We start from the raw sequence: 26,178 nt of genomic DNA on the forward strand, positions 1-26,178 counted from the left end.
CAGAGTGGTTAGTGACTTTTAAACCTGAGGTATAACAGGGGACAGAAGTCATGTTGTTTGCAGACAATAACCTTTAATAATCTCAAGGCAGTGTCTGAACTGCCCATGTACATGCGCATAGTTAACACTATCAGTATTCACAAGGGATTTCAGTGTTCCCCAGCTTTACAATGACATGCAATGTCTGCAATGACATATGATTAATAGCAAATTAAAATGCATAAAATTACATATATAAATATGACAACATCAGAACATGACAAAGCATATTTTATAAAAGAAGTAATAGCAATAATTTGGGAAAGTTCATTCAAATGCCATTACTCATAAAGAAATTTGGTAACTAAACTAGGTTATTACAGAAATATTCCCAGGATCTTTTATGACCACAGATGGTCAGCTCTGCAGCTAAGCCAAAAGAAAGTGCCTCTGGTACACCATGCCCCCTAATATCCTGACTCAGAAGACTGTGTGCCAATTCCTGACTCATTACCATTACGTCTGCATAACATGGTATTGTAATATCTTACCAAAAAATACTCATTATAACCCAAAAAGAATTAAATTCTAACCAATACCAATAATGTCATATCTGGATATTAACAGCAAATACCTAAGAAATCATCATATTCATATGCATACACCAAGAGATATTCAAGCTTTTAAATCTCATTGTTCTGTATAGTGAAGTGTGAGCAACTTTCGAAGTCTATGTGTAAAAGTGAGCAGTCTAGCAGGGGTACCCAAGGCTGTAAGATTGCAGAGGGGAACAGGACAGCACCAGAAACCCATGGGCTATTCATACAAATGGCCAAATACATCACACAAAGCTGCCCAAAAGACATCCCAGGTGAACTGCCTTTCAAGTGTATTATACAAATACAGTGAGGCAGCTGCCCTGGCGCCACTGATTGCAAATGAGGTTTGCAGAACTGATCACTCCTGGACTCTGCAGCTGTGTATGTGAGCCTCACCTCATTACCATTACTGGGAACTCTATATCACTATTTGGCCTGAGGTTTTGCTGATTCTCTTAGATTGGTCTTGTCCACCCTGGAGAACTGGCCATTCGGTCTGGATGCAACATACTGACCTCAAGCAACATGAATTATATCATGAAATTCAGGTAAATTACCTGGCCCGAGGACGTGCCACTACTTTTAAAAACATTTGAGCTTTGAATTGAGTTACACAGAATGCCAGCAGAAAATCAGATCAGCTCTAAAAGAAGAACGGATATGACCAAACTCAAGCAAACTGCTGGTCTGTGTTAGTCATGAATTCTCTCTACAATAACAGACACTATGATGTACTGAGAAAATTAATCCAGCCTTCAAAACCAAAAATCACTATGTTCCTATCAAGGAAGTTTCTTCCTTAGCCTTACCAACAAGACATTAATTTTTGCATGAAGCATGATGTTTATCTTTGAATTAAAAATATTAATTTAATAAATTCCTATACACAAATGCACACTAAATTTTTCTGTATTTCTCTGCAAAGCTATTGGCTTCAGTGATGTCTTTGTGTACAGTTGCACAAAATATTCTATATGTATTTTTACTGAAGTATTCCTGCCTCTCTTATTGAAACAAACGATTAACAATGCTCACCTAGCACTATGTCTGTATATACTTCAGTATAAGCTTCTCCCTTGCCACCATATAAAGGATCATAATCTTTTGCATATTTTCTGAGGATTTTCTCCCTACCCGTATTTCTACACATAGCTGTTATGGTTTAAGCCCAGCTGGCAAGTAAACACCACACAGCCACTTGCTCAGCGCCCCCAGCCTGGTGGAACGGGGAGGAAAATCAAAAGTAAAACTTGCGGGTTGAGATAAGAACAGTTTAGTAATTGAAGCAAAAGGAAAATATAATAATAATAATAATAATAACAACAACAATAGTAGTAGTAAATAGTAACAACAATGATAAGTGACAGAAATAAAAAACACAGTAAGACAAGTGATGCCCAAGGCAATTGCTCACTACCAATACCAATTCCTGTCCTCATCCAGGTCACTCCCCCAATTTATACTTGGCATGACATTCTAATAGTGTGGAATGTCCCTTTGGCCAGTTTGGGTCTCAGCTGTGCTCCCTCCCCGCTTTCTTGTTCCCCTCCCTATTGGCAGAGCATGAGACACAAAAAAAGTCCTTGGCTTAGGATAAACACTACTTAGCAACAACCAAAACATCAGTACGTTATCAACATTATTCTCATACTGAATCCAAAACACAGCAATGTACCAGCTACTGAGGAGAAATTAACTCTATCCCAGATAGACTTAGATAAATCCAGGACAATACCAGCTGAGAGACAGTTTTATTACAAGTAGAAAAACCTTCATGCTAAAAAAAAAAATCCCAGAACTCATTGTCTCTATAGTGGATACTTTATTACATTTGGAGACTTCCACAGGCTCGTTGTTATCTTTAAATATTACATTCGGTATGATTTCCAATTTCAATATATATGGTACTTCCTGGTTCTTTTTATTTTATGCTGAGAAAAGACATAGTCAAAATAATCTTCTTATGACTTTCAGACTATGCATCTACACAAAAACGCCAATCTTTTCAAACTCGTCTCACATTCAATTGTTGAAAAATTATTCAATTTTTTTCTGTTTGATTTTGCAGTGGAATAATTCCATTTCTTTTTCACTGCAGACCTCTAAGCAAAATTTTCATTCAGCTTCCCAGAAAAAAAATTATATTTGATATCTGTATGAGGGCCCAGCACTTCCAAATGCAGAGGCCACTGCACTCCCTTATCACCTCATGTATGACCCCAAAAGAGCTTCCTGATGAGCACTAATATGGAGGAAAAGGTCTTCCTTGACTTCACCAAGACACCCCACTAAATGGTAGTAACACCAAATAAACCAAAAACCATCCCAACACTCTCTGCTGCTCCCAAGCTGAAGTAACTCGTTATTTTGAGCTTCTGCTCTTTACAAATCTTCTACCAATACAGTGAATGAAGTTCTAAAAAGTCATTAGTCTCAATTTGTTTTCCTTCTGGAGAGGGATCTACTGTGTTCCTACTACTTTATGTCAGGAGGACAAATCATGTCTTAACTTTAATGTTTTTTTCTTAGTAGGTTTTTTTTTTTTGGTTGCTTTTCCTTACAGTGTCATTTCCTTCTATTCTAGTCCACATTGGAGAGAAATTAAATATGCACATTGGAAATTGAGGCAAAGCAACCAGAGAATGAAAATATTGCTATAGACCTCCACTGAAAAGTACTTTTGGATCTGTGAAAAACTATTGTTGTTTGAAAATGTGACTCAAAGACATTAAGAGAAGAGATCCTATATTTGCTAGCCAGATCCAAAATTACCAAAAGTCTTTAAGCACAGGTTCAAAGTACAAATTAAGTGTTTCACTGAACTGGAGCAGAAATAGATGACTTCATCCTGTAATAACATGCTAGCAAAAGGTCTTCACTTTCTTTTCAGCAGTTACTGTAAACTGAAAACGCACTACAAAATGTCAAGGAATTAATTCAATATTTTTAAGTATTTTGTACATTACAAAGTGGAGAAATTAGGTAAGAATCTGTTCCCATAAAGAAAATTGCACATCATAGGCTCCTGAGAAACAGTCAGAAGATTAAAAAATCTGATGTGATAATAAAATCAATGTCATTCATTAACTGGTACAGCATGCAGAAGCAGTTACAAGCCATCCAGTTTTTCCTAAAAGTAAGTAATGAAGACAATGGCTGCAGAGTGGCCAGCATCTGACTCATTTGGCACTGAAAAAAACCTCTTTTTTTTTTTTTTTTTTCTGAGATACGATTCAGAATCTGTAAATACCAAACATTAAGGGGCTGGAACAATTAAATATGCAATTCCAGACCTCATACCGTGAACAGAAGCAGAATCTGCCACCTTCAGTTATAGCAAGTATCTCTTAAATGTTTTTGGATTATCAAATTTTTGGCATCAGTAATGTCTTTTCCTTAAACAGACCTGTGGACAGAAAGACAGGTGGCAGTTCAGAATTCCAAAGAATGATTTCAGATGGTAGGGAAAGCAACGTTTAGTCTCTGAGTAAAAAAGGTTTTCTTGTGTACAGACTGACGCTGAAGGTACATTAGATGAATCATTTGGCTTGTAAGTGAGCCTAGCACCAGTGTCTAATTACTTTGTCTAATGACTTTGATTTTACTTCATTATGGCTGTGAATTTATATCATCCTGGGAATCCAGACAGCGTTTTTATATTACCTCTTTGGTGGCTTTTATATAAATACAGTAACATCACTTTATGCCTTTACATATGGTTGTGACACAACTGAAAAATCTTTACAACAATTCTCTTAGAGTGACATGCAGCCCCTGCATATCGTTCAAGATTTCACAGAATATAAATGAGAACTACTGTTAAAAAGAATTCCTGACACTTGTTCACCTGTAATATTTCTTTTATCCACTTTTATTGAGGTGGTTTCTTTCCTTGTCCCCTGACCAGTGATAGAAATGTCATTGTAATTACTGCCTCTTGGTGAGGAGCTGATCGCCGGTTCTCAACATCACTGTAAAAGATTCTGCTCAAAACTGTTGACACAGGAAGCTCACATGAGGTATTAAGAACAGGCAGCGGAAGGGGCTTTTGCCCCCATATAGTGCTCTCAGTAGCAGCCAATTCTGCAATAAAAGCCAGGCTATGTCAATCAAGACTATCATGATTTTGTATCTCCCACCGCAACCTGGGAAGCTCACTTCTTCTATTAGCTCAGGGCTCATTAAATGAAAACTGCAACCATTAGATTGGTGGCTCCTATAAATTAGTGAGACCAGGTTTGTTTCATGGTAACTCTAGAGATTAAGTGGTAATAAGGATTTTCTTTATTTGGGTTTTTTTTTCATTAAAATAAATATATATGCCTTTGAATTTGCATAGGGAGCAGAACTGCACTTCCTGGAACGAGTAAAATTGCAATGAAATCTAAAAACTCTTCCCATGAAATGCAAAATCATCTCTCATAACTCCTCACGTATATAAAGGGCTCAACTCATCTGACTAAATATAGAAATCTAATGCTGATGGAGTCTTCTAGAAGGCATCCAAGACATCTAGAAAAGAACCAACAGATAGTTACTGTATCTGCCAAGATGAGGGACCTGAGGGAGACCGACACATTTTTGAAGGTTTGACAGAGGCCACAAGATACCTCACAGCACCTCAGATAATGACAAACACCTACATTTAGTCAATGAATCATGGCCAGAATATGTTCTTTATAAATAGACTTCTACAAGATGCTATTGAACATCATAATTTCAAACCACTCATTATCTGCTAGTAGTTCATCTGCTTTCTAACAATAAATAGCTCTGATTTGAGAAGAGTGGGATGTCTAAGGCCATTTGGTATAAACGTTCATCCTTTTCTAATTGAGATGTACTCTCAGTTTTGAAATCACACAAATTATGTGCTTTTTGTTTAGATTACTTCTGTGTTGCCAGTGCAATGTAACATCCGCTAAATAACAGGAGCCCTGGGTGTATAGCTTAGAACCTCCAGGATAAAGTATTATTAGAATCCATGAGAATTGCCAATCCTCTGGGCCATGTAACATCGCCTTTTACGCCATTTGTAAGCCAACAACTTTAATTATAAATCAGGATGTGTATCCTAAACTAGTTGCATCCTAATGACTATACGCAGTCCTTAGTGCAAAGGGAACTGATATAAATTTATATACTTTCAACATCTAGGCATTTACAGTTCTCAGACACCTCCCAAGCAGTCAGTGTACCAAACCTTTGTTTACTTTTTCCAAACACTACACCTGGTTTAATCTCATGGTGAGCAAAGATCTTCCTGGCACCTCCTTTTTCAATTATTTCCTGCCTCTTCAAATACAGTATTTCTCAGTAGTCGATCGATAGTTATCAGAATGATCCCAAATTTATTCCTCTTTAACAAGAGAGTATCATAGAAGCATTGAATATTCTGAGTTGGAAGGGACCCACAAAAATCATCAAAATCCAGCTTCTGACCCTGCACAGGCCATCCCCAAGAATCACACCATGTGCCTGAGAACATTGTCAGAGCACTTCTTGAATTCTGTCAGGTTTGGTGCTGTGACCACTTCCCAAGTGCTCAGCAGTGGAGCAGTAAATACTGAACAGCCTTTACCTCAGTGAAGCTCTCAGCCACCCTCTGGGTGAAGAACTTTTTCCTAACATCCTGCCTAAACCTGCCCTGACACAGCTTCATGCCATTGCCTCATGTAAGAGCTAGTATTTCCTTAGTTTCATAAAGGAAACACAGATCTTTAACGATGACAAATGTACGGAGAACAAATTACTTTTACAGAATTATGTCCTTTGTACTAAATGAAGGATCAGCCCTGCAAGATATATTTAGGCCTGAAGTGATTTGCCCTATATAAAGCAGCCTGCAGCACATGTTCTCTTTGGTAGTGACAAGCAAATGTCACCCAGAGCAAGAACTCTCTAAAACCTTACACTAACAATGGATTCCACCTCCTCCTCGGTGTCTTGGGGAGGCTGAATCCAGAAACACGATTTATCTCCCTGACAGGACAGGGCTCTGGGCCAGGATTCCACACAACTTATCACCAGGGTATGAGGGAAACCCCAGGGAATTGCCACTGTGCCATATCATCCTTCAAACAGAGGATGCCCAGATAGATAGACAGACAAGCCGATTTCTCACACCACTCTCTGACCAAAATCAAATGAAAGAGCATTATTATCCCATAAGTTACAAATGCCTGATAGGAAAAATTCTTGCAATACACTTGAGTCCACATGCAGAGCTGACTTAGTCATTAATATGTGCTGTGCATTTTTTAAGGAAAAAGAGATAATTGTAGTAAAATTTTAGGAGTCAAATTTTTATGAAATGAACTATAATTCTATTGTATAAATTTTTTGCTTGAATTTTAAAAAATGGAGACTTTTGTATGTACTTCAAGCAATGGAAAGTCAGAGAGGTAAAATTACTTCTCCAGGCTTTTCTGCTGAAACGATGATCTGATACAAGTGCATTTGTAACTTCAGACTGTGTGACCAAGTGTTATTTATACAGTATGTCTAACATGGTGCTGGAAAAGATGCAATTTAGCTACTGCAGTTTAAAATACACAGATAGGCTTTCAAAGACAGCACTTCTTCCACATCGTTAGAGAATGGGTATGAACAGCTACTGCTGCTTTGCAGATTTTGCACAACAGCTCTTTTTATGTGACTTTATTAATTTAGGTTACTTTGCATTAGTTTTACTATCAAAGTGAGTACAGATTACAGAGTTCCTCAGTAAGATGCAAAGAGGCTCCAAAGGAAACACTGATGCCATTTATAATAAAGGTAAATACCTTCGTGAATATTCCTTTCTTTTTCTTTTTTCCTGTGAAGGATTGAAGAGTGAAAAATAGTTCACATTCACAAAGGCTACATTAATTGTTTGCAGTGTCTGAAAAGAGTGGTTGGAGGAGGTCAGGTGAAGGTTGTACAATTTTTATCGGACTCGTGCATTTGGGATGTAAGAAACATCACATGATATATTGGAAGTACTGAGTGGGGTTCAAAAAGGAGAATCAGGCATTTCTCCACTGCTTTGTAAAGCTCAGCAGCACAGACCCTCTTTGAATATCTGCCAAAAAAAATAAACAGGAGATAAGTCATGAAGGCTTTATGTCCTGGAATAAATTCCTTACAATATCAGTTACAAAACAAAAATAAAAAGTTTTCATCCGTAACTTCCTGCTGCCAGAGTTTTGATTTGCAGCTACATGAAGGCCTTCTGCCTTATTCTGGCAGCATTTAAGTAAAAATGCACACTCTAATCTTACTTGAAATCAAATTATTTTAAATCATGAGGACAAAAGCAGTCCCAAACGAGATTTGCTGTCATTGCTCAAAATGCTGAATGTACAAAGGGTATGAAAATGTCTTTACTTCAAGAAGGTTGAAATCTGAATAGCACCGACATATGGTTTAAAGGATTAAAAAAATCCTGTTATCTCCATTATACAGATGGGAAATTGAGGCACAGAAAGAATAAAAACTTGCCCAAGGTCAAATAAGAAATCTCTTCAGATACAAGTTTTCTCTCTAACATACCTCAGTATAAGTTTATAGTCACCTACAAAAGAAACGCGGTAGTAATCCACATAACATACTTCATTGTGGATATTTTTCTCTTATCGTTATTTCTAAAGTTCAAACTAACACCGTCAATCTCCTCTGAACACAGTTTAGTGGTGGACTTGGCAGTGCTTCATTAACAATTGGACTTGATAATCTTAAAGGTCTTTTTCAATCTAAAGGATTCTCTGTTTCTATATGCTTATGAAGTGTAAAAGTATGCATGCACCAATTAACGAAAGCAGAGTCCATCAGGACTCCATCAGAGTCCATCCGCCTGGGCTATTTTTGAAAGGAGGATTGAAAACTAAATTAAATACTCCAGCCTCAGAAGCTGTGATTGCAAAGGAAAACTGTGTGATTGATCTGGTACTACACACAGTTTACAGCACGGGAACGTGATGGACGTGGGTTCCTTTAATTACAGTGGTTTAAAGCAGGGAGACTTCTGTTGATGTCTAGACTTGTAGCAGAGCAACTCATCAAGGAGACAAGGAGAATTGTGTCCTTGTTCTGCAGGAAGATGGTGACACACTTTAGTGCTGACTTGACAGAGGAAAATTGCAGTATTCATACGTGACGAATCACATGCATTGAGCTGAGTGAACAGCTTGTAGTCAGCACCTCCCTGTGAGCAGTGTAAGCACCAGGACCACAGTGTGAAGCATCTGCTCACAGTCTTCCCAGTTCACCAATGATCTCAGCATTTGCACTCTTCTGATGAATAAGGAATGCCAAATGACTATTTTAGAGGTGGTTAGAGGATTGGAAGAGGTGAACCGTGTTGGCAGTATCTAAGGTCAGAGAGCAGGAAGATACTTCCAAGCATCTTTAAGGAAACATTTTCTTCCAGCCCTAGACAGCAAGTGCCTCTTAACTGCTCATATAAAAAAACCTAAGAGCCAGATTTGGTTCAACAGTTTCTCTAGCCTTCATCACAGTCAGATTCATGCTTGCCTCCTGCCTCAGCAATGCCAGTTGCCCTAGGTACACACCCCAGTGGTTGCATCTCTCTTTCACAGAGGCGGCTCTTATCAGTTCTTATTCAACAAGAAAAATAACTGTGTATGTGAGAATTAATTACACAGCCTCCATTAATTATTTACCTGTTGTTATAGGAGCTACAATTAAAATAAAGAAGCTGGGTTTACTGCTCATTCCTTTATGCTCTTATCCAAGATAGGGATGCTTTTAAATTTTCTCAGTGTTTTGCTCATACTGAAGGGGGTTTTATTGCTAAGAATTCATTCTTTAAGAGGCGAACTTGTTCAAGAAAAAGTCTCTACAACCTAATTTTCAAAAAAACCCACTTTAATAGCTCCCCAATATAGCAATGCTTAGATGTTATCCCTATACTTTGGTCCCAAAAGTCCGATCTGGCCCTAATAAACATGCATTGTGAGGCTATCACTGAAGAAACAGGTTGCTTACTCAGGCACGCTGAGGTACCAGGACTAACATATTTCTTAAAAAGCACTATGAAGGTGAAAAATTATTCATAACTGTTTCTTAGAACACATACTTTGTGTCATGGTGAAACAAGTACTGAATGTCTAGTCTGGCATTTTATAATATTAATATGCACCTGATAACACAAAAAGTCTCTGCTTTGCAAGAGTCCTGCCTTATCACTCATAGCATTTGTTTTATAGAGCTAGCATGCAAATATTTTAAAATTAAAAAAAAAAAGAAAGATAACTAACACTGGACACATTTAGGATTTAATTTGTTCTAAATTCACTCCATGACCATACATGCAAAATACAAAATGCCACCTCTTTCTAGCAGCACTTAAAGTCACCCAGAACATCCCTTTTGCTATCCAGTGCCTTACTCTGTAAAATGCACTTAGCATTTTACAGAGTAAGGCACTGGATAGGAGGAAAAAAAAAAAAAGCATTCTGAACATTAGTGAAACACAGTCATTTCTAAACCAAATTCTATTCGCTGGTTCACAGAGTACACCAAGTCTGTTTAACAGTTGCAGGAGAAAAGACAGATACGCAGTGTATATCCTCCAGAAGTATTTCAAGTCAGCAGGATATAATGGTAAAGACCAGAATGTGAGAAGAGTATCACATCACCACACTCCCCTCATATGCAAAGTTAAAACTTATCTTCAATTATTGTACACAGTCAGATTGCTTCTTGCCGAAGAAAATCTTACGTTTCCAAAATGTTTCATGTCTCAGGTACACCCTGCTGCTGTTTCTCAGGCCCTCTATCCACCAGGCCTACAGATGATAAAAGTGCCTGTTGTTCTGCAGAACCCTATAAAAAGACTAGAGATAATTCCAAGGCCTGCAGAGAAGCAAGACCACTTGCCAAGACCTTTGTAAGTTCCCAAATCACCAGGTATTGCACAATACACATTCTCTGCCTCCACCAACAATCAAGTCTGGATTGTCTTAAAGGCTCAGAATGTAGGTAGAAAAGGAGACAAATGTAGTAACAGTGCACTAATATGTTGCTGCCCATATCCTAAATTTCTGTGGTTGGAGAAAAAATTTCTGGTTTCATTGTTGGCACTGGGATGGTCAGTAAACTTTCCTTCCAACTAAATGAAACAAATTCCCTTGAAAAAACACATACCAAGTACATTAGCAGTACACTGGAGAATTCCTGAGACATCTTCAGTTTCTTCGTTGCCAGAGCAGTCTGTATAGGAGCATCTGTTTGATATGTTGTGAAAATTCTTCTCTGCATCTCTGTAACTACAGGGGGAAAAAAAAAGTTATAACAACTCCTTATAGAAATGCAAAGTCAACAAACGTCTTTCAGAAGTGGTGGCAAAGGATTAAGACCTCCCAATGATGGGCAATTTAAAGATTCAGCTGGACAGAGTGCTGAGTCATCTTGACCATGCTTCTGTCAGGAGAGGTTGGACTAGATGAGCTTTGAGGTCCCTTTCCAACTGGATATTCTATGACTGAAAAGGATTTGCTGTTCTCTTTTTATAAGAAACATTAGAGTTCATTAAGCAGTTGCCATCTGATGCGATTGTACAGAAGCAGGACTGAACAGCAGTTTGCCATTTACATCCAGATTATGTAGTGCTATTCCAAAGCGTCTCTAAGAATTTGAGAGGAACAATTAAAAATTAAATTTAAAAGCTTATCTTGTAAGGCTGTGAATTGGAAAGCACAGAGCAAAACATTACCGTGCACCTTTCGCTACCTCACATTAACACTTACCCAATAACTTGATGCTCAAAATACTGCAGTGTCTTTTGAAGAGTCTGCCGGATGGTCTGAGGCTATGGAAGAATAATTTTAAAAATTGTGAGATTAGGGAATTGTAGCACAGTTCAATTAACAGATCTTTTAAGACACTATTTTTCTTCAGTTTTACTCCTCTTTATCATCTACCAGCCATATGCCCATCGCAACAACAGATATTAAATATTATTATTCATTCCTTGTATCTTACTTTACCATTTAAATTGGAAGAATTTTACAACGTGTCATAATTAATACTGCTTGTAAGGCTAGTTGCACATAACAAAGGAGCCACTTCACTCTCGAAAACAGCTCTCAAAAACTATCACCCACCAACTATCTCACTAATTTAAAATAATTAATTTGAAATAGTCTGCTAGAAAATGCCATTATTTTGTGATGAAAGTATCACCAGGAAAAGGCATTGATATTTTAAACTCTATATGCTCCCTAGAGCATTTTCTAATAAAGAACATTATGAAGATGCAATTTATTTTGGTTTATTTTCTTAACAAGATATAATTTTTCAGCCATCTTTCAGATTACCAGGAAAATGAAGTTCATCAAAATAAAATCATGATATGCTTCAAGCATTTCTATGCTTTTTCACTTTAACAGGTGTTCACCAAACTACATATGTGCATAATTGTCTTTATTTGCATTATTATCACTACCACAGTGTTCACAAAAATACTTATGTATATAAATGTTTCTTTTCTTGCTATTACTGCTGCTGAGACTATTATTATTTTGAATGAATTCACAAGAGATCTTTGGGCAAATAAAGGACATGTGATATCCATGTAATTTTCTCTTTTCAATTCTCCAAATCACTTATGGCAAAATGTTATTCCTCAAAAAGTACTGGTTTGTATCAAATATGAGGTTCTTCACCTGTCTGTTTTGTCCTGGTGCCGGAAGTCTGACAGAATTACACAAATGAGATTTATAAGCTTTTCTTCTGTACCAGAAGCACACATGGACATTTTGATCACACTCACAACAACACACACTGAAACTTTAGAGATGTTTGGTCTTTTCCTGCCTTTTGGAATAGACATCTAATTGTTTTAGAAAGTAATAGTCAAAATCCCCCTTAATTAGAGGATTTTCATTCTAAAGCCACAATCACTTTTGAAAGTCTCGAATTTTGCTTGCCCACCTACAGATTCAACAGTTCAAGAGCTGAGCTTTCTACCTTGCTCAAACTCTTGCTCATGAGTTTGTGGTAGGAGTCATCTGTCCTGATGACAGCAGGAAGAAAAAACTGTATACCAGGCTACACTAGGTTTGTACGACTGCAAAAAATCTATTTTCTAATACCAAACCATAAGAAAGTGTCTACACTTTTGACATTAAAAATTAAATTAATTAAATTAAATTCTAAAAAATCAAAATTGAAATGCATGCATTCAACAAGAGCATAAAGGGGCTTATAGGAAAGACGGGGAAAAACTTTTTACAGGCTCTGTTGCAGGAGGACAAGGGCAATGGTTTAGAACTAGGACAGAATTAGACTAGATAGAAGAAAGATTTTTGTTGTCCAGAGAAGTGTTAGGTGACCCATTCCTAGAAACATTCAAGGTCAAGTTGGATGGGGCTCTGGGCAATCTGACTGAGCTGAAGATGCCCCTGCTCATTCCAGGGAGGGTGGACTAGAGGATCTTTAAAGGTCTCTTCCAACCCAAACTATTCCATGATCCTATGAACAAAAAATAAGCTCAACATAGATGCAAACCTCGAAAGAGGTTTTTCTGTTAACTCTCTATCAGATAATCACTTCACTTCTCTGCAGGAGCTGAGTTACCTCTGCCAAAAGGCTTTAAAAGTTGCATGTTCTCTTGTAAAACACAATGGAAGCACCATATGAGTGAAACCATCACTTATCAAAAAAACATCTCCTTCTCAGTGGTACAGCAAGTGTTGAAGTCCTTAGGCCCAATGGGCTACAAATACATTTAATGGCATGTTCTCACAGAGACTCAGAAGATTTCCTGTGCTCAGCAGGCAGAAAAATCCACTCTTTACATATAGAAGAGATCTATTTTCTTACACCAGCAACAAAGCAAAGCAGAATAGCTTTAAGCAAAGAAGTGAGCGCTGCCATTTCCCATCTCTATACAGCATTTCCTTCAGCCCCACTCCCTACACACAGAACATCAGTACTCCATCGGCAACTCCTCTGACAAGAAACAGGGAATAGAAATGTTTGATTGCTAATTAAATCTCCATTCTGGTTGTCCCAAAGTGCTTTTACAGCAAGCACGTGGAATGCAGCAATGCTGGGTATCACAGCAGAGAAGAAGAAAAACAGCTTTTCGTCTTCTCAAGAAGTTTTGCAGCTTAGAACACCTGAGCAATCATCCACAGATTGCCTTTGTCCTTCTCATGCCTGGCACACATACTGCACTTCTTAAAAGGGAAAAATCATTTTGACTACCTCAAGATTTGACAATACAACCAATCTCGTAGTCCTGAATTTATTTCATTGGTAAACATCCCTTCTGCAGTGCTGAATGGAAAAAAAGAAAAAAAATACCATGTTAACCTTCTCTCCTGAAAGACATCAGTCACCTAGATGTTGTCAGACAATTCTAAACAACCCCATGAACTCACATCCCTTTTCTCTGGCAACTCCTATCAAATCTTAGAAATTAAGTACAGGCAAAAATAGGATTTGCTATTAAAACACGGGTCATAAACAGAGCTCGATACAATGTGCTCAGAGCCAGAATGAAAACTGATCCAAGGAGTCACAAAGTCTTTCTTCATCTCTGACAAGAATTATTATGGCATGTTGCTGTGCATCGTTAAATAGCCGCTATGCTCACCTTCTCAGTTTGCTGTATTTCATCACTGGTGAATGTCATTTTGCTACAGATATAATTCTGTAACCAGGGCCATGCCTAAACAAAACACTGAGAAGAGATACGACACCCGTTTACAGCTGCCTACAAGGGCAGTTTGGTGCACTGCTTCTTCCACTACTGATAATGCATTGCCCATGAGATAGAGAATAAGCAGGAAAAGATTTACACCTCTTTTCTGTATCCAGCAACAAGACCTGATGGAGGCAAAACAGCTAAACTTTCTCCTAGCAGCATGGCACACATGACCTCTCCCAGAAGCAGAGTTCTACCACGCAAGGAGGTAAAGACAGCCTTTAACAACACACCTCCTCCACTGTAATGCCATTTAGGTGCTCAGTGACACTTATTTACTGAGGAGACTGTAAAGTTTCGTGGCTACTTAAAATTAAAGGATTTAATATAAATGTAAGCCAGTGACTATTATCTAAACAATTAAATGTCAACAATTCCTTTTGATTATGATGATTGACTAGTATTTGTATGCATCACAATAGGAATAGTCACATCAGTTCATGTGCCTAAGGACAAATCAAAATAAAACAAAGTATTCCTAACTGTACAGTTATTCCTAACTGTAAATTAATCCAAGGATTTCCATACCAGATCACATCCAAGCTCCATATGAAATGATCATCTATAAGGAATGATCTGTAAAGGAACACTGGAGATACTCAGACTGATCTCTTGCATGGCAGAGAATAGAGGCCTGCCCTAAAATAACTCTGAATTCAGACATCAGGCCACGGCTAACCCTAATGTGTCAGAATAATTTGTAAAAAATGACTGATCAATGAGTCATATAAGTTTAAAAGAACCTTGGGTCTTCTAGACCCACATCCTACTCAAAGTAATTTGAGTTAAAACTGGTTGCTCCGGTCATTCTTCAGACAAATTTTGAGTTTGTCATCCAAGGATGACAGTCCCACAACCTCTCTGGGAAACCTGCGCAGGCATCTGAACACCCTCATGACATCTCCTTTCCATAATTCTGATTTTAAACTCCCATCTTTCAGCTTTTTAGCTTCTCATCTCATCCTTCTTCCACTCTGTACCCCCACGCAAAGCCTGGCTCCATCTTACCTACACACCCCGCTCAGTTTAGCTGTAGACTGCATCTTCCTGCTCGCCCTTTTCTTCAGAGAACTAACTCCCCTTCCCCAATAAGCATCATTTAAAGCCCGCTTCACATGGTTGTGCAGCCAGTTAGAGACGACTTCAGTTCACTTTGTCAGATTCCTGCTCAGCAGTCCTTGCTCCTCAGAGGGTACCCCATGTCCATGGAGATCACAGCCCCGCCAGCAACACCACCAACACAGCTACAGGCTGCCTACGAGATGTGCCTGCACTAACCAGAGCCTTCCCCCCTCCCCCAGCAGGATTGAGGAGACCCAGCTGGGCACCCACACCCTTCATCCCTGCCCTCAAAGTCCTGACATGCTCAAGGTCTCCCCTGGCTTCATCAGTGGTGCCCACTCGGATGAGCAGCAGTGGTCATAGTCCAGGAGACAAACAAGCTTTGGCAGCCTCTTTGCAACGCTTATGAGCTCTTGGCAAGCAGCAAACCACCTGTGCCAGCAGGGCAGGATGGCACGTGAGGGCTTCTGTCTCCTCAGGAGAGAGCTTCTGATACCTACTGCCCTCCTCTTCTGCAAGCTTCTAAAGGTTGAGGCTCTGCTGGATCTGCGGCCCCATCCAAAGGGAGGGAAGTCATCTCTCCCACCTTTTCAAGGGGCATTTTACCTTCTCTGTACCTGATGAATCACAGGCGGAGCAGGGGCCTTAGTTATGCTGTCAGCAGTAACCAACCTCCAGCCTCTTCCATCCTGGAAGTTTCCACCCTTGACTCTCAAAGCTTGTCTTTGAGATAGTTTCTTCTCCTTCCTTTTGACATGGAGTTCAGGTTCTTGGCTCTGTAGGGCCTCTGGAAAGATCTGTCCATCCTCCCTAATGCGTACAGCCTGCTCACTACCTACGACAGCTCTTCCCCCTGGCATCTCATTGTTCTCTGACCAGAGCACTCAGCTTTTGGCACCACCAGGCAGCAATCCCAGCGGTGGCAGCCCTGCCACGACAGCCATCACTGTTTACAACTCCTAGAGAAATGTGCCCTTCCTGATAGATCTCATCTTGCTCTCCAGTAGCACAAAACTGGTTCAACTCAAGCAGATAGAGGAGTAATAAATTCCTCAAAACTCCTTTTAAGACTAACTGGAGAAAATTTTTATTAAGGTATTTATCTACATGAACTTGAAATATTCCTGGTTTTATACTCATACAACTTCTTTTGAAAAAGGACTCTAGTTTAAACTGTGGGGTTTTTTTCTTTTGCTGAGTTCAGTTTTCTCTTCTTGCAGCTTCACTGCTTCAGTTTTCAAGGCAAAGCGGAAAGAACTTCCACTTGAACTGTATCCCTTCTTACAAATGTCTTTCCTAAGGCAATCAAACAAACTTTCCTATCTTCTCAGAGGACAGAGATTTTAGCCTATTCTCTAGACATTTTCTGTTGCCTCTGAAATGTCTTTCATTTGATTGCTGAACCTTTGGAAATAGATGGTAGAGAGCTCATCTGCCCAACTACAGGCACCCACAGTGATTCATTTCATCCTCTCGTTGGCATCTAATACGTGCTTGAGGACTGTCTTTGTAAATACTCATTTCATTCTTTTGTCTAGAAGAGACATTGAGTGATTGCTATAGACTTTGACATCTTAAAATGTTTAAGTAAGGACAGACGAGCCCCACACTGAGGTGACAGAACTGCACACAGTATCCCAGATGACTCAGTCTAAATTTACATAAATGCAGTTTCAAGTTCTCCATGCCATTCTTTTTGCATCCTAAGATACCTAGATGGAATCAAGGAAGAAAGGGGCTGTACAGAGTGCTGCCAAGAGAGCAGCCAGGTACACAGACAGTTCCTCTTCTAACCCTAACAAAGTTTCAAAGATTTTTCCTTGGAAAAGCTAAGTGGCTCCTAGCTGAGCTTCAGAAGGGTTTCAGCAGTCTTGCTGTTAAAAACTCGAGTGCTTAAACTTTTAAAACGTGGAAGTCAAAGCACTGAAGAGCATAACAGGCTCTGCTAGAAACCACTTTACTTCTATCAGAATTCCATCAAGTATGTCCATCGGGTCAGGGGGCTCCCCCACACTGTTGGGGTTGTGAAGTCCTTCCCAGAGAAATCCATACCCCTGCATGCAGGAGACCCTGTGGACCTCAGCCAGATCAGCACTGTGACACTGGAAGTTTTAAACGCTTCAAACTTCAAGTGTTCAATCACAAACTCAGCAGATGTGTATGATTTTAATTACCAGATTAACTGCTGGTGATCATTCATTAATGAAAAACATTTCTTTTTTCATATTTCAAGACCAATTTTAGTCAAGTCTTTGTGCTTAGGTGATTGCAGATCTCTAAGCACACACGAGCAGGTGCCCATCTGGCCCATTCGAAAGAAGATAAATGGCATAACAGTCATTTTCAGTCTGGGTATTTTTAATATTTACCCCATGATCATGTAAGCAAGTGAAAAACTGTTCCCTCCCTGTCCTTCTGGTCAGCAAAATATTGGATTAAGGAGGTTGTAAACAAAGAATCAAGGCTCCAGCTGAAGACAAACATTTATCAACACTCCCAAGTGCCAGGAGCGGAGAGATAAGCATTGAAATTGCTGCAGCTAGGGAAAAGCAGAACTGAAAAAGAAAAGGAAGGCTCCTTTGGCATCCAGCAATGTTCTGATGATGGAGAAAGGACAAAGACTCCCTAGCAGGTCCTGCACAGCCAGCATCCCTCCCTGTCCCATTCCCAATAGCTGAAGAATGGAATGAAAGGGAGCAGACAGAAATCAGAAATGGAGAAACAGTCACAACATAAGAAATCATCTGAAATTTTTAAAAAGAAATAATCTTTAGGGGTTTAGTAGTGCTTTTGATAATATAATCAGGAAAAAAAATATAGGTTTGCTCTCTAGATTCTGAATGTTTTAAGGTGCACTCATTTTTTAACTGCTTCTATTTGAGTTAAAAAATCTATTTTCTTCATGAAGACCAGCTTCCCAATTCCAGATGTTTGTACTTTAGATAAAAGCAGACCCTGCTTGCAGACCTCCATGACCAGCAGCAGATTTGGCATCGAGAGAGGAAGATGCATAATCCCCAGGAGTGGACTGTCTGGGGATCCAGGGCAGGGTGACTGACAGCTGGAGGCAAAACAAGCTGCCTGCAACAGCTCACCATGATCCAGACGGGACCGCGCGAGGGTGCAGCGCCCGAGCTCAGATAAACCTGAGACCATTCTGCTCCTCAGTTCATACAAAATGGGGTCCTCTTCACAGACATCAGAGAATTGCCTTAATTTAATAAATAACATTGAGGTTAAGAATTTTTACCCAATACTATTTCATGGCAACAATGCAAACACTGTGAAGAAACAAAGCAGAGCTAAATAATGATTAGAAATTATAAGTTCTGCATCCCCAGCTGCCTTTCAGCTAGAAGAATCACAGACATTACGGATGGAAATTGCCTATTAGATCATCTAGCCTAACTCCTTGACAGTGAAGGATAAATATCTCAGGGTGCTATCCCTTATAACACCAGCTGTGATCACTTTGTTAATCTCTCAATTTCAGCCTTGTTTGAAATAGACAGAAGGACTTTTCTGTGCTGCAGAGAGAACGTGTTCAGTACGTAAGAATGTAACAGATGATCTATTGCTAATGCTACCTGTTCATTTTTAATGCAACTGATATCTACTACATAAAATCGTCTGGGCTACTCCAGCAGACTGATAGGAAATGAAAAGCTTTGTATGTCGGTCCTTTTCAAGGATTTTTTTTTCTGCTGAGATAGAAGAAGAACCAATTTCCCCAGTGTAACAGGACCTAATTTCATATGCAGCTCTGCATAAGTATTTATCCCTTTGAAACCTGTGGACAAACCACAGATGTTTTTCATCTTCATTCAGAAACTTAGTTTGAGAGTTGGCAAACAGACACATGTAGAAAGAACCTGGATACAAGCCAGAATAGTTTCTTTTACTCAAAGCACTTCATTGCAACCTTTAACGTTAGCACAAGAGGTAGAAGGCAAGAGAAGGCTTTCCTCCGTATTAACATTATGCATTTGATCAGAGCACAACCCACTGCTGTGAGGTGGTAACTGGCTCTGCTCAGGCAGTTTCAAATGAAGGACATTCACTCTCGTTCTCATGCAGCCACGAGGGCTCACTGCTTTCACAGGGGCATTTATTAATGATCATGACATTCTCGTTTCCCTTACGTCTGTCTCTATTTGCACCTGCACACCCCAGCCCATGGGAGAGGCAGAGAAGTGCAAAGCGATTCAGATCAATTCTGTGGGATTACCACTAGTGCTGCCACGCTCTGCTCTGTCAGCCAGGGGGTCAGATGTGCCCGTGGACAAGCCTTTTCCTCAGCAGGGATATGCTCGCTGCTTCCAGGCAGCAAACGTGTCTGCAATGTATGAATGTTTCCGAGACACGTTTTCTCCAAGCACCGTAGGGAAGTTAAGATTCAGCCTGGAACCGCACAAACATTAAGAAAGCCAGTATTACTATGAATGGTCTAAGCATTAGATGTCAAATGCTTAAACTCACACTCAATAAAATTTCGTCAAGGTCAATACAATGCTGCAAGCCCTTGGGTGGCAGATAATTATTTTAGTAATTTATTTGATGAAGCTGAATTTTCTTTGCATCAGATGTTAAACTACTGAACAAGACAAACAACTAAAACCCACTGTGATGTTCATATTGATGACATTTTCCTGAATGTTCCTGTTTAAGTCATCATAGCTCTATTTCAGCCTATGAAGTAACAGATTGATTGACTACAGACTGTTTGTGTGACCTTCTCTATAACTGACTTTTGTCTATGTTACATTGAAAGATACTCAGCAAAAGCCTGGTTTTATTATACTTTCAAAAAAAAAACAAAAAATCATTCTATTTGCCTGTGGAAATCAGAAATTAGAAGTTTCTCATAAAATGTGCCTCTCTTCACCATTTTCATGCTTCACACCCACATTCTTGAGAAGAATGCTACTCATGTATAGCTCATCCAGCCTGGGCTACTAAGTCAATAAGCTCATCACAGCACTGATAGGGGTATCATTGACATTACCTTATTTCATTCAAAAAGACAGGCAGAAGTCATTTCTACAACATCAGGGCTTAGCTATACACAATGCATTAATGTAAGTCATTAGGAGCTTGGAATACTTGTACAAATTTTTCACAAAATCTTACACAAAAATCAATTTGCTACCTCTCCTGCTCGTGACAGCAACTTGTTAAGGGAGTAGAAGTAAAAAGCTAGTAAAAGGAGTAGCATTCATGGACAGTAAGTGGTAGAGGCTTACGATGGAAGCACGTTTGATATAAGCTGCTACACTGCAACTTCCCTGCCAAAACCCCACCTCCGCTCACTGGAGGATTCACTTGCAATTAAGCAATTTGAAGTTACAGAAGTTCTGTGACATAAGTCATAGCCTACACACTAACATAAATGACTGCCTTTGCATTCACTTTTCTTCCACTGGCAGGGAAAGGGCAGTATTCAAAAAGACAGTTCTTAAATTCAAACTATTTGGCGGAAGTCAGTAGCAGCTTCCTAAATAGCACAGGAAAAAAGTGCTCTTACTTTAATGTGTTTTGAACTGGACCTTTAAAGAATAGCAGAAATAAGCCTAAATGAATAGGAAAGTATAACTGAAGTGATTTTCACTTAACAGTTTTATAAGTGATGCATTACACTGGCCTTTCAGAAAATAAAATCAAATTGAAGCGTTAGTCAGTTTAATGCTGTGTTATGCTGTAATTTGTGTTTCAGAAAGATCAGTGCAGTGCTTAGGGGTACACAGACTCCTCTGTATGCATGCCCAGTCACTCTCAGCTTCTTTAGGGATAGCCTACGTCTCTTAGATGCGAGCAGAGTATTTGACTTTTCAAATCAGTGACAAATTATGTTTTTCTGATTTTGATTCTATTTTCAGCCTGGTATTGGATACAAGTCAAGATAGAACTGGAGCAAATGTGAAAATTGCTGCAAGGAACTAGAATTCAGTAACATACTAAACTGCACTTTCAAAGAATCAAGCTACGTCAATTGGTGCCAGGATACCATTCCCCTATAGCAGAGCTCTTAAGGGCAGAAAATATTATTTTGATAATAAATAGCATACAGTATCATGTTCTCCACTAATAATTAATCAAAACTTACGTCTTTGTGGGTGTAAAATTCATCCTTTAAAATGGAACACAGTAACAAAGCTGGAATCAAAAGGAGAATGTACCCTTAAATTTGCTAATGATGTGCATATAATTACTGAGTTATTTCTTAAAAACAAAGTCATAAATCAATGTCCCTATTAAGTTCCCAGCATTTTATTATTTATCTCCAATAAACTGAACCCAGCCTGGTGACAAGGGCAACTGTTTGTTTTGAGAGCAGCTGGATCTGGCTCCAGATTTCTCTGATGAGAGTGCATAACCAAAGACCATTCGACAGCGGTTCAGAAGAAAGAGGACAGAGGGACATCTGTGTTGTGTCAGGAACACGATTTAAGAACATGTTAGAACGGATAGGAGCTGCCTTCACAATTACTCAGCCTTGTGGGAACATCACAGGGATCAAAGGCTGTGAGAGGGCAGAGACAGTCATGGGGCAATATGCAGGGAGCACTGTTGCCAGGATCTCGTGAGCCGAAGGAACCACAAGAGCTGCGTGCAAAGCCTGGAGCTTATCGCCCTGGGCAGCTAAGTTTGGTCCCACCAACCATCACCTTCACACTCAGGTGCTGAGCACAGCTCCCCGACCCCACGGCTACAGCACCGGGCTGTGCCTCCACCCTTCTGATGTCAGGGCACTTGGCTTCACAGCAGACGGGTCCTGGGGGAGGCAGCCGGGCAGAAACTTGATGAAATGTTCGGTACGTGCACAGCCAGTTTGCAGAGGGCAGCTGTGACAAAAGAGCTGCCTCTCCTCGCATTGTTGCTGCTCTGCCTCCCTGCCCCGTGCACCCTGCATCCCCGGCATAGCCTGCTCACGAATGCCAGCGGTGGGATGTCAATGGAGGTGTCATCACCACACACTTTTCCCCAAAATACACAGCTGTTCTGCTGGGAGGTGAGCCCTACCATCCTAGTTTTGGCACTCAAAAAAGAGGGGATTTGCAGTGAGCACATTCCAGCAGCAATCCTTCACCCATCCAAGCGTGTAGGCAAACATTTACAAACCCACGGGAACATAAAATGAACCTGTGCTGATTGAGGATCAGGTCCCTATATCCTCTAGTATAACTACTGCTGCAAAAAAATCTCCAATAATCAATATAAGAGAAAAGGTGGAATATCATGCCTGCTGGAAAGTGCTAGACATTGCTGTCCAGGAGCAAAGAGAATGAGGTGGATTCAATGCTGCAACACAGACAGCAAGGTTCACTTTTGGATATTATTCCACAGTTCCACAAAAAGTAATGTTCATGCAAATTCATACTCAGCTAAAACTGAGACCAAGATTACACGTGATAAAAAATGCAGTAACTTTTTTTTGCTATATTTTAGTGTAATATATCTCGAATATTCTTTACCGCATTTCATTCTACAGAATCTCGTACAATTGACAGTACAGCTGTACTAACTCATGAATGAGTTGCACAGGAGATAGATTTTGTATGTATTTTTGGACTACCACTCCTAAGACGCAGCCTGTTTGCACAGCCTTCTTGCTGCTCTGCCCTACGGACACCTCTCTTGGGTACCCAATGCTCTTTTGCCCTTTGGATGCTCCTTCCCACTCTGTTCAAGGCTCTCCACATGCCCAGAGCAGCCCTCAGTAGCTCCTGCTACCACTGAAAGCTCTCTGCAGGGTACAATAGTATTAAATACACACACAGAATTTTTATTCAGTAAAGACACAAAACAATATCTTACTGAGTAATTCAATTCTAGTCATTGCTGAAGGAAAGCACAAAAAGCTACGGCTAAGTATAAACATCAGGAACCTGTAGCATCCTTCAGCTTTGAAAGGTGGGATGAGGACAACTAACTGCTGCATTCGTGTTTGAAGAGACAGCATTAAACCTTGCAGGCTAGATATATAGTATGTATCTCTGTATGTACACAAATATGTATACATACTTTACAGAGACCCCTATCTATAGCATTATGGAATGAAGATCTATCTTCATCTATAAAAAAGTATTTGAGCTTTTTGTTTAGAAAGAACATCTGTCAGTGCTCTCTTCAGACTTGCCTTCTAATTTAACAAACAACATAAATGAATCCTATTAAATCAATTTTATAGGTAAAGTGGGGGTATTTTTTACTTCTAATTAAAGTTATTCCTGATTTATATCAGTAGATGTGGAAACATAATCAGATCCAAAGTGTTAGACATATGTCAAGTTAGACAACTTGACTTTTTACATGAAGGCATGTATTCAGTATCACAGAACTCAGTAAGAAAGCACCAAAATAACAAAGCATCTCAACAGTGGCTCCTCTAAGTGAAAAATGAAGACAGGGGACCCGGTTCTTTTCTTAAACCAAGACAAGACAACAAGACTTCTTCGACTTAATGACATTAATTTATGCCAAAATGTGTAAGATGGAAATGAAGATGCAGTTGCCAAGATAAAAAGGGAGATTTTAAGTAATGTGTATCACATTAGAATTTTAAAATAACCTATATTTTTAGCAACAAGAGTTGCTATAATTACCTCCCAGGGAAACCATGAAAGCTGTTGTTTGGGACGTGAAAACCAAGTTAGACGAAATTTTTGCATCCTGAAACAAAATTTCTCTGCGAGCAGGGAGGAAAGAGGACTTGGATCTATCAGAGTTTTATTCATGTCTTATTTCAAGGAATGTGCTTATTTTGAAAACAAATTCAACAATTTATCTGCAAAACTGTGGTTGTCTTTTATAGCAACACAATACAGGAGGTAACAGTCAAAGCTCAGAAAACACAAATAGTAAGGTTATCTCAAAATACTGCACTGAACTACTTCTGAATACTTCACATATTTGGGGTAACATATGCTCTAATTATACCATTGCATTACTATCAAATTAAATAGCTTCTCTTTTTTTTTTAATATACTAAAACAAGACAGGTCACCTGAAATATCATCTATTAATATCCGCATTACAAGAGCAGTTTCCCAGTGGAGAGGGAAAAAAATCAATGGGAAAGAAAAGTCTGAACTGCAACTGGATGACTCTTAACTATTAAATTCACTAAAACTTCTCCCATTAAACAGCTTGTCTACTCCTGTGAAGCACTTCAAACAGAAAAGAGTATATTAAAACCAATGCAAACTGAGAGTTGATGGTGATGAGACTCATAAGGAATTTCCAGAGCTGCCTAATAATATGAAAAAGACGATCTGATGCCACAATAGCAGATACAGATGTCCTGCAGATAAAGACTACTTGTTGGCATTAATGTTTTATTCTTTAATACATTAAACTATCTCAGAGACCAAACAAACATTCAGTTGCAACTGAGACTTCAGGAGGAAATTTTAGCAATGATCACATATGTACGCACAGCACATATGTGATTGAGCATAGCACAATCATAACAAAAAGGCTGGAGAAAAACCTTCTTTTTTATACTGATCTACGAGAATTCCTGAGACACTGATTTCAGTCTTACAAGATTATACCAGCGTATGTCACGGGCTCTACCTGAATTCGCTCCTGATGTTAATTGCATACAAACAATGGGTCCCTGACTCTAAACTACAGTGCAGCTATCCAGAGAATCATTAAGTCGTGAATTTCAAAGTCTGCTTTAAAGAAACTGATCTGTCAGGAATGTCAGCGCATCCCGGAGGCACAGGGAAATCTGTTGCTGAAATATTTCCGAACGCATAGCCAGAACTTTATTTTACCCTATTCAGTACAGGGAAGCCCTACAAACATAATAAGTTCACATCACCTCATTGTCCAGGAACAATGTGCACGTCATGCATCATACAGATGTAACTTTTTACATATATAAAAAAAAAAAAAACCCACAACGTTGCTACTACCAGTGACAAGCACTTTATGACTTTGTTTTCGTTCAGAAAGGGACTCGGCAGAAATGATAAACCCAGCCAAAGCGGCAGCTGCGCCTAAGCGTGACTCCCGACCCGATTTCCAGCACCGGGCTGCCGGGAGCTGTACTCCCGCAGGTTTGCCGGGCCGGCAGCCGGCAGCGGGAGCGGGCACGGAGAGGCAGCGGGCTCCAGCGACCCCGCGGAACCAGGCGGGAGGGGGGCGCGGGCCGACAGGGACCCGACGCCACGGGGCAGCCGCGGGGCTGCGCGGGGCGCGGCGGGGGCGGGGGCCGGGCGCGGGGCACTCACCGCGGGGGCGGTCAGGCGGCGGATGCTCTCGCCCAGCGAGTCCAGGTTGACCCGCCGGCGGCGAGGAGCGCGGCGCGCCCCGGCGCCGGCCGCGGCGGCGGCGGCGGAGAAGGGGGTGTCGGCGGGGCCGGGGGGGGGCTGCGGCTGCCGTTCCAGCAGAGGCGGGACAGGGGACACTCGCCCTCCTCCTCGGGGCTCGTCTCCGGGCAGTCCGAGCCCAGCGAGCTGAAGGACTCCGACGAGATCTTGCGGCGGGACATGGTGCCGCGGGCTGGGCGCGGGGCGGCGGCGGGCTCAGCGCGGGGCGGCGGGCAGCCGCGGCGGGCAGCGCCGAGCTGGGCGGGCGCGGGGGCGGCCGCCTCGCATGGCCGCGGGTGCCCCTGGGCGGGCGGGAGGCAGCGGCGGAGCCGCCGCGCCGGGGCCGGCGCAGACCGCGGCGCTGCCCCGCTCCGCGGCTCTCCGCGCCGGGCCGGGGAGCGCGGGTGCCGCGCCGCGCCGGGAGCCTTTAAAGCGGCGGCGGCGGCAAGCGCGCTGCCTGCCGCCCTCCTCTGCCTCGGCCGCCCGCCCCCGCTCTCCCCTC

At 40.7% G+C, this 26,178-nt stretch overlaps 1 protein-coding gene across 1 annotated transcript in view; it reads right to left on the reverse strand.

Annotated features, from left to right (window-relative positions):
* The window catches only part of GUCY1A2 (guanylate cyclase 1 soluble subunit alpha 2), a 152,399-nt gene extending 126,541 nt beyond the window's left edge, over positions 1-25,858 (reverse strand). The window contains 4 exon segments of the mRNA XM_040054960.1: positions 10,728-10,849; positions 11,330-11,391; positions 25,599-25,733; positions 25,736-25,858. Of these exon segments, the coding sequence (XP_039910894.1) occupies positions 10,728-10,849; positions 11,330-11,391; positions 25,599-25,733; positions 25,736-25,858 (442 nt within the window).
* Positions 25,859-26,178: the final 320 nt, after the last annotated feature.

The sequence above is a fragment of the Hirundo rustica genome, chromosome 2, assembly GCF_015227805.2.
Source record: "Hirundo rustica isolate bHirRus1 chromosome 2, bHirRus1.pri.v3, whole genome shotgun sequence".
Lineage (NCBI taxonomy): Eukaryota > Metazoa > Chordata > Aves > Passeriformes > Hirundinidae > Hirundo > Hirundo rustica.